This window comes from Atractosteus spatula, chromosome 3 (assembly GCF_055471065.1).
Source record: "Atractosteus spatula isolate fAtrSpa1 chromosome 3, fAtrSpa1.hap1, whole genome shotgun sequence".
NCBI classification, from domain to species: Eukaryota; Metazoa; Chordata; class Actinopteri; order Semionotiformes; family Lepisosteidae; genus Atractosteus; species Atractosteus spatula.
In genome coordinates, this window is record NC_142708.1 from 49,818,342 (window position 1) to 49,830,548 (window position 12,207).

General features: G+C 35.8%; 1 protein-coding gene across 1 annotated transcript in view; it reads right to left on the reverse strand.

Moving 5' to 3' along the window:
• Positions 1-639: 639 nt before the first annotated feature.
• psd3l (pleckstrin and Sec7 domain containing 3, like) overlaps positions 640-12,207 on the reverse strand; it is a 231,074-nt gene continuing 219,506 nt past the window's right edge. The window contains exon 16 of the mRNA XM_088910121.1: positions 640-4,487. Coding sequence (XP_088766247.1) covers positions 4,272-4,487 — 216 coding nt within the window. The 3' untranslated portion in view covers positions 640-4,271. The remainder of the gene's footprint in view (positions 4,488-12,207) is intronic.

A 12,207-nucleotide genomic window follows, 5' to 3' on the forward strand; every position in this document is an offset into this window, starting at 1 on the left:
AGTGCAGTCTGGGCGGGTCAGGAAGCAAGCAAGGAAGTAATGGGGAAAAAGCAGGTAGGAAAACAATTTCAGGACAACAGCTAACGGGGTGCTTCCGTTCCCTCTGGGAAGTTCAAGAGTAATGGGATAGCGGATTGCAGAGGAGAAACTAAGCAGGACTCAAATAACCAGGAACACCTGCTGTGATGTGACTTCTCGTGGTATTCAGGTGCTCAGAGTATCCTGCTGTCTCCTTAGTAACTCAGCAGGCAGGAGGTGAGGGTGTGGCCTACAGCCAGTAGAGCTGCAACACGCCCTGTAGTTGAGCAGGGCTTAGGGGGACACAACACTGTAATTTGAATCTGCTAAATCATGAAAACTTTTCACAATGAACAGATTCTAATAAATGTTGAATGAAGTGATTTACAACTACACTTGCATTTAGTTCAGATTATGTTAAGTCATCTTTGCAGGAAGATCTGTTTATTTTCTCATTTTTGAGATTACAACATGTGGTACACTGCAGTTAGTCATATTCCATTATTTTTTTCAAATCTGGGCAGAAACATCATTGATATTATTTCAATAAAAGCAGAAGGTATTACGTTATCTCTTGCAAGGTGAGAAAGCAACGCTCAATGACTGAGAAAACAAAGTACGTTGAATGAAATACGGTATTTTATTTGTTGAGTCCATCTACAGTTTGCATATCAATGTTATGTTATTGATCTTGGCATTAGAACATTAAACCACCTTCAATGCCACTGAAATCACTTTAACAACCAACAATATAATCTTGGGCCTTTAAAAACACAGGGCAATAGCTATATTTAACATTTACACAGTTATTGATTGTACAATATCACAGCTTTCAGAAATATGTCAATGCACACATTTTCACAAACAGCCACTTTAGGGCTAAAGTGCATACAGGTGTACTGTATACCATAAAACAAGAAGCATGTGATAAACTGAGTTGCTCCCATTTTTATATTTTAATGACAAATTTCATATTTTTAAATAAAACCTATATAAATGTCTTAAAACAAATCTTCCTCTAGTGCCAAAAGGATACCTGTGAAGCCATTAAATTCAAGGAAATGTGGCATTTTGTACAAGAATGACATCTGCACTAGAATAATTGTAAGAGGAACCCTGGTAAAGCATCTGCTCAAGAAGTTATTAGCTTGTGCTACACAAACCTCCTGCTGTGACAATTCATAATTAATTTTTGGTTAGACAAACTCCGAAAGCTAAAATCCATCAAGACTTCATTCAAATACACCAAATAACAAAAGACTGGGCTTTCAGCTGTGATAACATGTCTTCCACCCAAACTGTGAAATTGCCAACTGGATGAGAAGGGAAAGTGTGATACAGAGAATGATAAAATTCTCTCTCGTAAAAGAGAACTTGATCAGCAGCTTTAACACAGCTTCTTTAAATTTATAATACAATAATACCTCAACACACTTTATATTACTCCATTGCCCATTTCATGAAATTATCATGTTCGAATTTGGGGTGTAGTATACGTATCTAAACAAAGAATACACATTTGTATTTATTAAATATTTTCATAGATCAGCAGAAATCTACGCCGGAAACAGATGAAATGTACATTATTTGAACTGAAGGAATCTTTAATAAATCTTTAATAAAAGATTTAATAAATGTTATGAGAAGTGAGAGTATTAAAAGTTTTCATTTTATTAGAAACATCAGAAACGAATGGATGCATAAAATGTTCACGTAGAATACTTGCCGTCTGAGAATTATAATTCAGAGTGGCGGAATGAACATTAATCTCCAGTTTACTTGAGTGGGGATAACAATGACCTCTCTCTCTGGTGGGTGTGAAATCATTTTTACTTACAGCCTCTGACATTTATCTGTTCTACCTTGAGGGCTCAAAGAAATGCAAATCTGAGCCTGTTACTGTCAATACTGCAAGACTTTAAGGCAACACTTTCAGCATCTTTTCTTCTCCAGGCCTTATCTGTTGTCAAGACTATAGCTATGGCAGCAGTATAATGATGGATCCAGAGAAACTACAATATGAATTAAATACATGGAATATCATTTTCATTCAATTACTCTTAGTTCCATTAGTCACTTAGCTGAACACATTCCTATAAAATGGACCAAAAAAACGTAAAACATGCAGCTTGTGTGTGTGTCACAGAGCATACTAAACAGAAGATGCAGTTTTTACACAGTATAATTTTTTTTGTCGACATTGATGAACACAAAAGCATGATTTGTAAAAAAAAACTGAGTCACACTGTTCTTAAAGCTATTAATTCACCCAAATTATTAAAACCTAGTTAGCAACTGCAAGTCTTTGAAAAGTATGTGCAGATAAGCGAAATAAATCCATTTTTATTTTTAACTTCTGAAAACTTAAAAACAGAATTTTACTACCAACTCTCCTTTTTAAAATCTACAGAGTGCATTCTTTGTCTTTATGTGAAATTTGGATATTACCCCACATTTAACAACACATAAGTTAAGAAAACAAATGTGAATATTTAATGATTTTCAGGACTTACATTTTAAGTAATCCATGCTGTATATACTGTATAACTAGATCTGTAACTCAATTCTGCACCTTGAGGGTTTATTCAATGTATCATATATATTTTATGTATTCAACAGCACTGACAGGAACAGCAGAATAAAGGTTTTTGTTTAGAAATGGATAGAGATGTTCAAATTCTCCCCCCTAAAAATACCAATTTATATTCTACAAATAGTCTCAAATTTACATTTGCATCTCTGTGCATCTAACATTAGCAATTCAATGAAGACAGCCTGAATAACAGCAAACACTAAACTTTTAAGGTCTACAGTAAACGATTCCCACAATGGAAACTTTGTCAATAAGCAACAGCAAACCTACTCTTTATAACCTACAAAACCACTGGGAACTGAAACAACACTTAGGGCTAAACTGATCAGAACAAAAGTTCAACTCTGTACCCGGATTAAAGTAAAAATTTTCCTTCTGTTTGCAACACAATGCCAGTAAAGAAGACAGCTTGCGGACATCTTCTGAGGCAAAAAAACAACAACTTTTCAGTAATTTTTCAGCGTACCCCCTCTATAAAGCTTTCTGAAATATTTAAAATAACTAATTTATAAAGTGCGCTATAAATACTAAGTCGGTCTTTACAGTTATCAAATTAGAATTCAAAATCCAAATATATAGAAGATTATAAAAGACACAAAAAGATAGTTGGCATTTACACTACTTAAAAAACACAACTATATCCTTTGTTCCAAAAGATATTAAACGGCTCAGCTACAGAAAAGTAGCAAAATGTGGTTTCCTATGATTCCTTCAATATCGTACTGGAGTCTGAAGATTTAAATGTAAATGAATGCTAGAATATACTGAATGGCTAAAATGAAAGCATCCCTCATTGACAGTACAAATGTATAATCTTTTGTTTTAATACTGTTTTCAGCAAGTGTAACATGCTTGTAAAATTAAATAAAATGCATACTGTAAGTAGACTTATTCAACTTTATAATGATTTTTTTTAAAAAGGATGCTTTTTTTTTCATTCCTAGCAAAGATATACCTTCAAACCCATTAAAATGCTTAACTAAACAAATGCATCACATCCAATTATTTACAACTTGATGCTATATCATTAAGTTTCAATCCAATTTCAACAAATAAAAAAAAATATGAGTTATAAAGAAAGTCTGGAAAACAAACATTGTCTTTGATAAGATATGTCAGGTTTCACAGGAAGTCAATCACGTTGACTTATTTTAACAGCAATAATTATGACCACTTACTGTATGTTGTCTACATACACTAAAAACAGTTTCAAATAAATACAGTTTAACTTCCAAGCAAGTCTGTCGTACGGTTGCTTTATTTGGAATTTCTTTGCTAGTATTGTACATACTGTATACAGAAACTGGTCCGGGATCTTTCACTAAACTAAAAAGAGATAAGAAAATGTTTTCTCTTGACTAAAAGGCAAAGAAATGATTGTTGTGAAACAGACCAGCAAGGTCCAGTAAAGTGACACTTAGTTTAAAGCCTCACAACAAAATCTACAACAGTTTTATACAATAAGCAACGGCAACAACAACAACAACAAAAAAGATGTTATACCCTAAAAAAATGCTACACAAGCACCAGTCAGTCAAGGACTATTATCAGTTATATTATACACTACTGTTTATTTATAACAGTTGCCAGATAAATAAATTACATAAAACATATTCACACATTGCATCTGGTAGGCTTGTTTTGTGTCACGTGCTGCTCCCTAGGTTACGTTCTGCTTGGAGCTGGGCGTTTCCGGCCTGTAGTCCTTCCTCTCGGAGACGTTGCGCTTGACCTTGGCGCTAGCTGGCGAGGACTCCTGATTGAGAGACGGGCTGGAGTGGGACTTCTTCAGCCCGCTGCCGTCACCCTCTTTGCCCGACAGCAGCTCTTTCGCTCCCTCCTTCAAGAGCTTCACGTACACCTCGTAGCGGTTCTCCTGTCAGGAGGACAGGACAGTCACGGGTGAGGAGGAACGAAGCCAAAGGAGAAACCAGAAGAGGCCCTCAGACAGAAATTCAGTACAAAACAGTTTTTTTTATTTTGAAGGAAGTACAACACTGTAAATGATTCTAACACGTATTGTTGTGCAAAGGTCTGAAGACACTTTGGGCCGTTCTTACTGTTTTCACACAATGATTTTCATTCCTTATGCAAAAGTCATTTTCAGAATGATCTACATTTTTGCCATACGAAAAGTAGCCTTCTAACATGATGGATATGTAGAGGAACTAAGTCGTGTTAATGAAGAAGCACAATACACAGTGATTTAGATGTGACTGGTAAAATTAATGGATTAGTTTGGATTAGTAATGGATTATTAGTAATGCATGGCTACTCTTGTATAGTTTTCTTTGGGATGTAATCAAGTTTTTGAAGATTCTGAAGGGAATTAAAGATTCCTAAATGACAAACTTGGTTTCATTTCATCCAGTCTAAGCTGTATTTTATAACATACAAATGTTAACACTAATGGAGGCATTTAGTAGCATACTGTATAGTACAGTGCCTTCAACAGTATTTTGAAATGCTTCAAATGATGTTCCGCTTTATTAATGATGTATAGATATTTTTTTAATTAATAGTTCAATCAAATTTGATTGAGTGGGATGTTCAATCTGAACAGTTTAATGGGTGAAAGAAGTTCATTGTCAAGTTCAAAAACTGCAGATAATACAAAACTAAAACATGGGATATGGATGGCATAAGTATACACTCCCCTAAGTCAAAACTTGGTAGAAGACCCTTTGGCTGTAATTACAGCTAGGGGTCAATTTGGATAAGTCTTAACTTTGCACACCAAAAGAGTATGGAGATTGTTGATAGACAGCAAATTTCAAGAATATCACATTCAAGTCCAGACTTGGACTGGGATACTCCAAGTGGGAAAAAGTGGGACACTTTCTTCTTATTAAGCCACTCCAGTGTAGCTCTGGGCTTGCGCTTTGGGTCAGTTTCCTACAGAAAAGTGAATTTATATAATGAGAATGAAGTGACTTTTCCTCAAAGAATTGCCTATACTTGGCTCCATCCATCTTGCTCTGAGTCTTGACAAGCTTCTTACACCCTGCTGACGAGAAGCAGCCCCATATCAAAATACTGCCACCATCTTGCTTGACAAGGGATTGGTACTGACTGGGTGATGCACTTTGTTGGATTTTGGTCAGACATAGCAATTTGAATTTAGACTAAAATGTTTCTATTTTCCCAACAATTTACATAACATAATCATATGCATGATTTGATGTTTGTTTTCAGTACATACAAGCCAGTTTTATACTGTTGTACACTTCTTGACTCATGAACATTTTATTTAATCTGAGTCCTGAATTCTTTAGCTCATATACAGTAAAGCCACCATTGGCCTTACTATGGCACCCCTAACCAGTTTCCTCCTTGACGGGCTTCTTAGTTTGGAGGAACAGATTTATTTTTGGAATAACGTGAGCCTTTATTATTGCACACAGAGCACAATTGTACTAATTTGGTGCATTGGGATATATTTTTGTTTTCAAGGACATTTACCTGATTTCACTCATAACACAGTCCATTAAAGTTCTCACTAAAACCATTTACTGGAATAAAATGTATCATTTGTAAATCGACAAAATGGACATGACTGGAAGGGGGTGAATACTTTCATAAGGCGTTACACAAAAAATGCAACTCCTGTCTGTATCTCAAAGATGACAGATACACTCACAGCCGAATCCATTATATACTGTACTGTATGAATGGATTACGCTGAATACAAATAATGAACATAAAAAAAAACTACAAATGGTTATATATATATAAAATAGGTTCAGCACTTTTTTTTCCTGTTAACTTACACACAACAGCAATTTACATTACCGGTTTATGGGATTGTAGGCTTCTGCTGGCCCTCAGTCCTTATGAGGGATCTGGAAAGTATGTGTTACTGCAGTGCTGTTGCATAAGTCAGTCTAGGGAGACTGAACAAGAAATGGCAGTGCTCTTTGTTATGGTCTTGGCTGAACTGGCTCAGCACATGGACCTTACCCCTGACTTTGACTTGTCTATGTCAGGCCACAAAAATCAAAGATAGAAAAAAAAGAATGTGTGTAAGAACAACCATCTCAGCATTTTGAAAAAATATGAAATTTGCAGGGAACCAAAAATAAACTTTTAAAATGACCTTTTTTGGGTAAAAGAAACATTAATATTTTTGTCTTTTCTTAGATTTTAGATTCACAAAAAATGTATGTTTATTAAGAATTGCATCAATCATCAATAAGGTTAATTTATAAAAGCATTCACAAATCTGCTTATACTGTACTTCAATACAGAATTTGTGTTTGTGAATTAACATGAATTTATGGAAGGTTGTGAAACTATTTACCATAACATAACATCACTTTATTAGCCCTATACAATTTCTTGCATTAGGAATTTGTCTTTTCGCATACCCCAGCTTGCTGTCCATGAGATACAGACACACAGACAGGGAGAGAAGCCTGGGGTCAGAGCGCAGCACCCCTGGAGCAGTTGGGGTTAAGGGCCTTGCAAAGGGGCCCAACAGAGTAGGATTCCTCTGCTGGCTGCAGGATTTGAACCGGCAACCTTCCAGCCACAGGCGCAGATCCTTAGCCACAGAGCCACCTCTCAAAACTCATGGCGACAGCTGGATTTGAACACCCGACCTCAGGGTTATAAGTCAGTCACTTAAGCTATCACGCCACCAATGCAGACAATTGCTCACAGAATTACTCATTTTCTTTTGTCTGAGACTATATTTTTAAAATTTTATTTTTTTTTAAAATAAACTCTATACAACAATTTGAAATATCAACCACACAGAAAGCAGTACAGAAAATGAAAACAAAACAATGAAGTAGAAATAAGGAGCATGGAAACAAATTAATAAATCAGACAAAAATCAGGCTCAGTGGTCTTGGTTTACTGATCCAAAACTCATGTGAGGCCCTGTGAAGCCACTATACTATCACCGACTTAAGAATGTAAGTACTGTACATGACACGAATCTATTGATCAACCTCCAGAATCAGATCAGATCCGAACAAATCAGATAAAAGAAAATAATCCTTCAAAAGCAAATGAAAGTTTAATCTCAGTCCAAAATGTAGTTACATGACAAATACATTCCAAAAAATATCTTACTGGAGGCCATCTGTACTGTGATTATCTGATCTGTAAGCTTCTGCTCCACTATCAGATTAAATTCCCAATATTTTGATACTGTGGATTTAGATTTGCCAAAGACAAGCTATCTAAAAAATGGCAATAGTACCATCTCAGATCATTTAAATGAAGTCAGCCATCTCCTTTGGCAGGATTTTAGCTTTATAAAGAGAACTGGGTAAATCAAGACACATCTGGCTAACCTCCAATAGCAGAGGTTAATGGGATGTTGGTTAACTTTGATATTGACATTAAGTATATTAAGAAAACAACTGCATATATAGATATAACAACTGCATATATAGACGTGTTTATTCACAGGGTGTTTTAGAAAGCTCATTGCAGATTTCACAGTGTTACTGAAATATATACAGTGATCAAGAATAACCAGGTAAAATAAACATGGCTAATTATTACACAGGCACATGCAGTACAGTATGTAGGCAAGTTTGTGTCTTCTAGATTGCTGGAGAAACAATAAAAAAGACAACAAATGCTAGGCTATAATGTCTAGTTATAAGTGTAGAACTTTAATATTACAATTATGTAATGCACTTGTAACATTCTGTAAATGATTGTGCACGATTTTAGTCACTGTGTTACAAAAAATATATTTTGCAATCAATCCAGAGAAGACACATTCCGGGACTCAACAGAACGTCCTATACTTGCAGATTGGAAAAAATGAATCTTTTATGCTTTTTTTTTTTAAACAGGAAAGACTATATGAGGGGACCTGATCCCAAGTAATGGCCTAAATCATCAAGGATACTGAAAAATAATCTCAATGGATTTCCCCAGTCTCAGCAATGACATAAGAAGAAATTATGTGGAAGTGCATCTAAAACTGAGCATAGGGGCACAATTTCACAAAAATTGTTACAGGAGTATGGAAGAGCCATGTTTTAAAAAATGATACTTTAGCTTTTGTCCGGCTGGATGAGATCCTAGGATCAATTAACTACTAAAAGCTAGATGAGCTAGAATGGGTTGAATGCTTCAACTCATTTATTACCATGCTTACATCCATCCTATTTTTAATTGCTTCTTTCAATTCAAGGTTGTGGAGGAGCTGAAGCCTATCCCAGCAAGCAAGGAGCGCAAGGCAGGGTAGACCCTGGACCAGACGCCATTCCATTGCAGGCACACAGACACAAGCCCAGACGCACAAACTCACACCAGGGACAATTAACCTACCAGTATTATTTTGGACTGTGGGAGGAAAGTGGAGCACTTGGAGGAAAACCATGTAAACATGGAGAAAACATAAAAACTCCATGCAGATAGCACCCACAATTGAACCCAGGGCTCCAGCGCTGCGAGGCAACAGTGCTAACCACTGCGTCACTATGCCGCCAACCACTCTTTCATTCTTAAAAAACTGGAAACAATAATAGAAATAAGACTTTTGAAGGTTTAACAGATGGCAAAAACTCCAAGACAACAAACTTCAGTTAGACCTTGAAACAAGCCATGAACAAGTACTCATTCTCTTTCAGAGATACAGTATATGCAAACTGTATTTTATAAACCCAGGGTTAAGTAACTGAATACATTTACCAGGATGCAAAGGGTAAGGAGACTAGACCCCACCAGGCCACCATGCAATGGTGTTAAGGTTAAGAATAACAACATCCACCTGCAATATTTCTAGTTAGCCACACAAAGTTCTAAGTACCTGACAGTGCATTTTCTTCATTTTGTAAACTTAACATTTCACTTGAAATCTGAATGTTTTAACCTGAAAACTTCTAAGGGTAAAATGCATTACACTAAATTTCAGCCACTAAAGAGAAAAAAAAACCTAAAATATGTTGATTGCATAAATGTTCAGATCAATAAGTGTATTATTTGGTGGAAGCAACTTTCAGTAATTCCAGCTGCAAGTCTGGTTGGGTAAGTTTCTACCAACATTGCATATCGCCTTGGTCCAATTTTTACCCTCTCTCCTTGGCATATTTCGCAAGATTTCTCGAGTTGCTTGAGGATCTTTTATGAACAGTACTTTTCCTGATTCCACCCTATGCTTTGTTAAAGACAAGAATGGAGTTCTAGGTGGAACTTGCTAACAATTACTGTTGTGAGGACAATTAGACTTCTCCAGAGACTTGATGAAGACTCAGTGACAGTGTATGGCAAGATGAGGTCGAGTTCTTCTTTCAGAGTCTCCAGTCTAAGAAGTTGTTCTGATATTTGATACCTCTCCTAGTGAATGACTGCTGTTTCCAGTAACTGAATGTCACGCTTCCCCAGTGAAATTCAAGTAAACCAAGTAAAGAGCTCAGAAAATCCAGCATTGTTATTTTTTGCTTTGGAATTTGAAACATCCATTGGACATCACAGAAAGGAAAGAACAGCTCTAATTCATTATCATCTCCAGCTTTTGGGATCAATAATGTTTGAATTTTTGAATTTTTTCTCCCAGTCTTTCAAAGGGTTCACATGGAATACGTTTTTCTACACACTCTTATCTGGTGTGCTCATCTGGTATATGACAGTACTCGATCTTTGGTCATTTCTATTGGTTCTTGCTTTTTGGCTCTGTTCTCAGAAGTTGGCAATAGTAGAAACACCCTCTGAACACACAAGAGTTTTGAGGTTTTCAGTGCGTCCATCATGTTTTGTCTTACTAGCAATATGTACTCCTCCTTAATCGCACATTCTCAATACATAGTAAGTAACCTTCCTCTGCCCCTTCCAAGTTTCTTTCAGGATGCCAGGAAGTTCGGAACAAAGGACAACAGCTCCCTGCAGTAAAGTAACTCAAAAGGTATAAATCCCTCAGAGACTTAAGGTTATCCAAATGACATATTATATCCAAGAGTCCCAGACTCTGCCAGTGTTATTTACAAAACCCTGGAGTATGGTCTTGAGAATATGGCTGAAACGTTTCACCAACCCATCAGTCTTTGGATGGTACAGTATGGATTGTTACCAATGCTAATTAATATCCTATAACCATGTTTCAACAAGATTCTGCGGTATTTGATCACTTATGTAGGTAAGATAAAAAAAACAAGAGCTTTTGCCATCTGTTTGGCTTCTATACTGTACAAAGGAAAGGTTTCTAGAAATCTGGTGACATTGACACAAAGGATACAAATAAAGCAATTACTTGAACTGTTTCTTTGCAAAGACCCTACTAAATCCATTCCATAGAAACACATTCAAAGCGAACATCTATGAGAGGTAGTGGTTGTGAAAGAGTCCTTCTTGAAACACAAGTGTTTGCTGCCAGTTGGCAATGTGAGCAGGTTTTGCAGTATTCAGGCAATACTAGTAACCTTGGCCAAAACAATCTGTCAACTAACAATCCTTGTTGAGGTTTCTTATGCCCCAAATGCCTTGACATCAATATAATATGACTTTGCCATAGTAGTGTCTCTAGTTTCAACACATACTGCATCTCTCGTACAATAAACCATTCTCAGAACTAAAACTACATACTGTACAGTAGCTAAATAGCTCATTAATCAAAGCAATGTTATCACTTTAGAGAAAAACCCTCCATACCCTCAAATAAATAAAAAATGCAGTTAATTTTCAAAAAGGTTGGTTTAAACAAAGTCATTAACCATAAAAGGATAAGCCTTCTTTTTAATGCAATGTTTGGACTGTGAAATGCATTACAAAAAAACTCATATAGAGTACATGTAATTATATATTGGTAATATTATTCAGCAATTAAATAAAGCCATTGCCTACTTAGCCGTATCATTACATACTACATGTTATTTTATAAAATAAACTACTGTATTTCTAAATCTAGAGAAAAAGTTCAGTTGTAACTTAAGAAATGCTGCAGTATCAAAAAAGTTTGTCTTACTAATTGTGTCCTTACTAATGAAGGATTTCAGGACAGGAAAGAATTTTAATCAGCAGAACTGCCAAACTGAATGAATGCTCACTGATCAATTTGTCAGGAAGGTCAAGGTTCCTGCTTTAAGTAAATCAGCTTCTGCAAGACTTCCATTTCATTGATTTCAGTTCCTACTAATCTTCATTAAGTTGTGTTTCCCCCTTTGTTGCATTCTGAAAGGCTCAGGTCTTTTTTTCTCTTATTTATAAAAGGTATGATATTGAGAGGAACATTGGCAATTACTTAAAATAAGAGAAATATACTCAACAACACAGATCATTAACTGTAATTTCCAAAGCAGAATGTGTATTACTAGGAAATAATCTGAGCTGGATTTTTTTTCTTTTTGGTGTACTTAATACATATGCAGTTCATAAGTAAAAGGTTGACTTGCTTGCTACACACTACAAAGAAAGTTAATTATTGGCCAGAGAAGATTTATGGTACCACAGTGAAACAGCTCATTTGTACAGATTACCTATCAAGTTATGGGCCTTAAACCTCTGTCATACAAATTAGAGATGACTGGACTTGTTCCAAACTGTTTGATGGATACTACAGATAAAACAAATCTGTAAACACAAGGAAAAAAAACAAATAATATAGCATAACAAACAGTGAGTCTTTGATTGAAAGG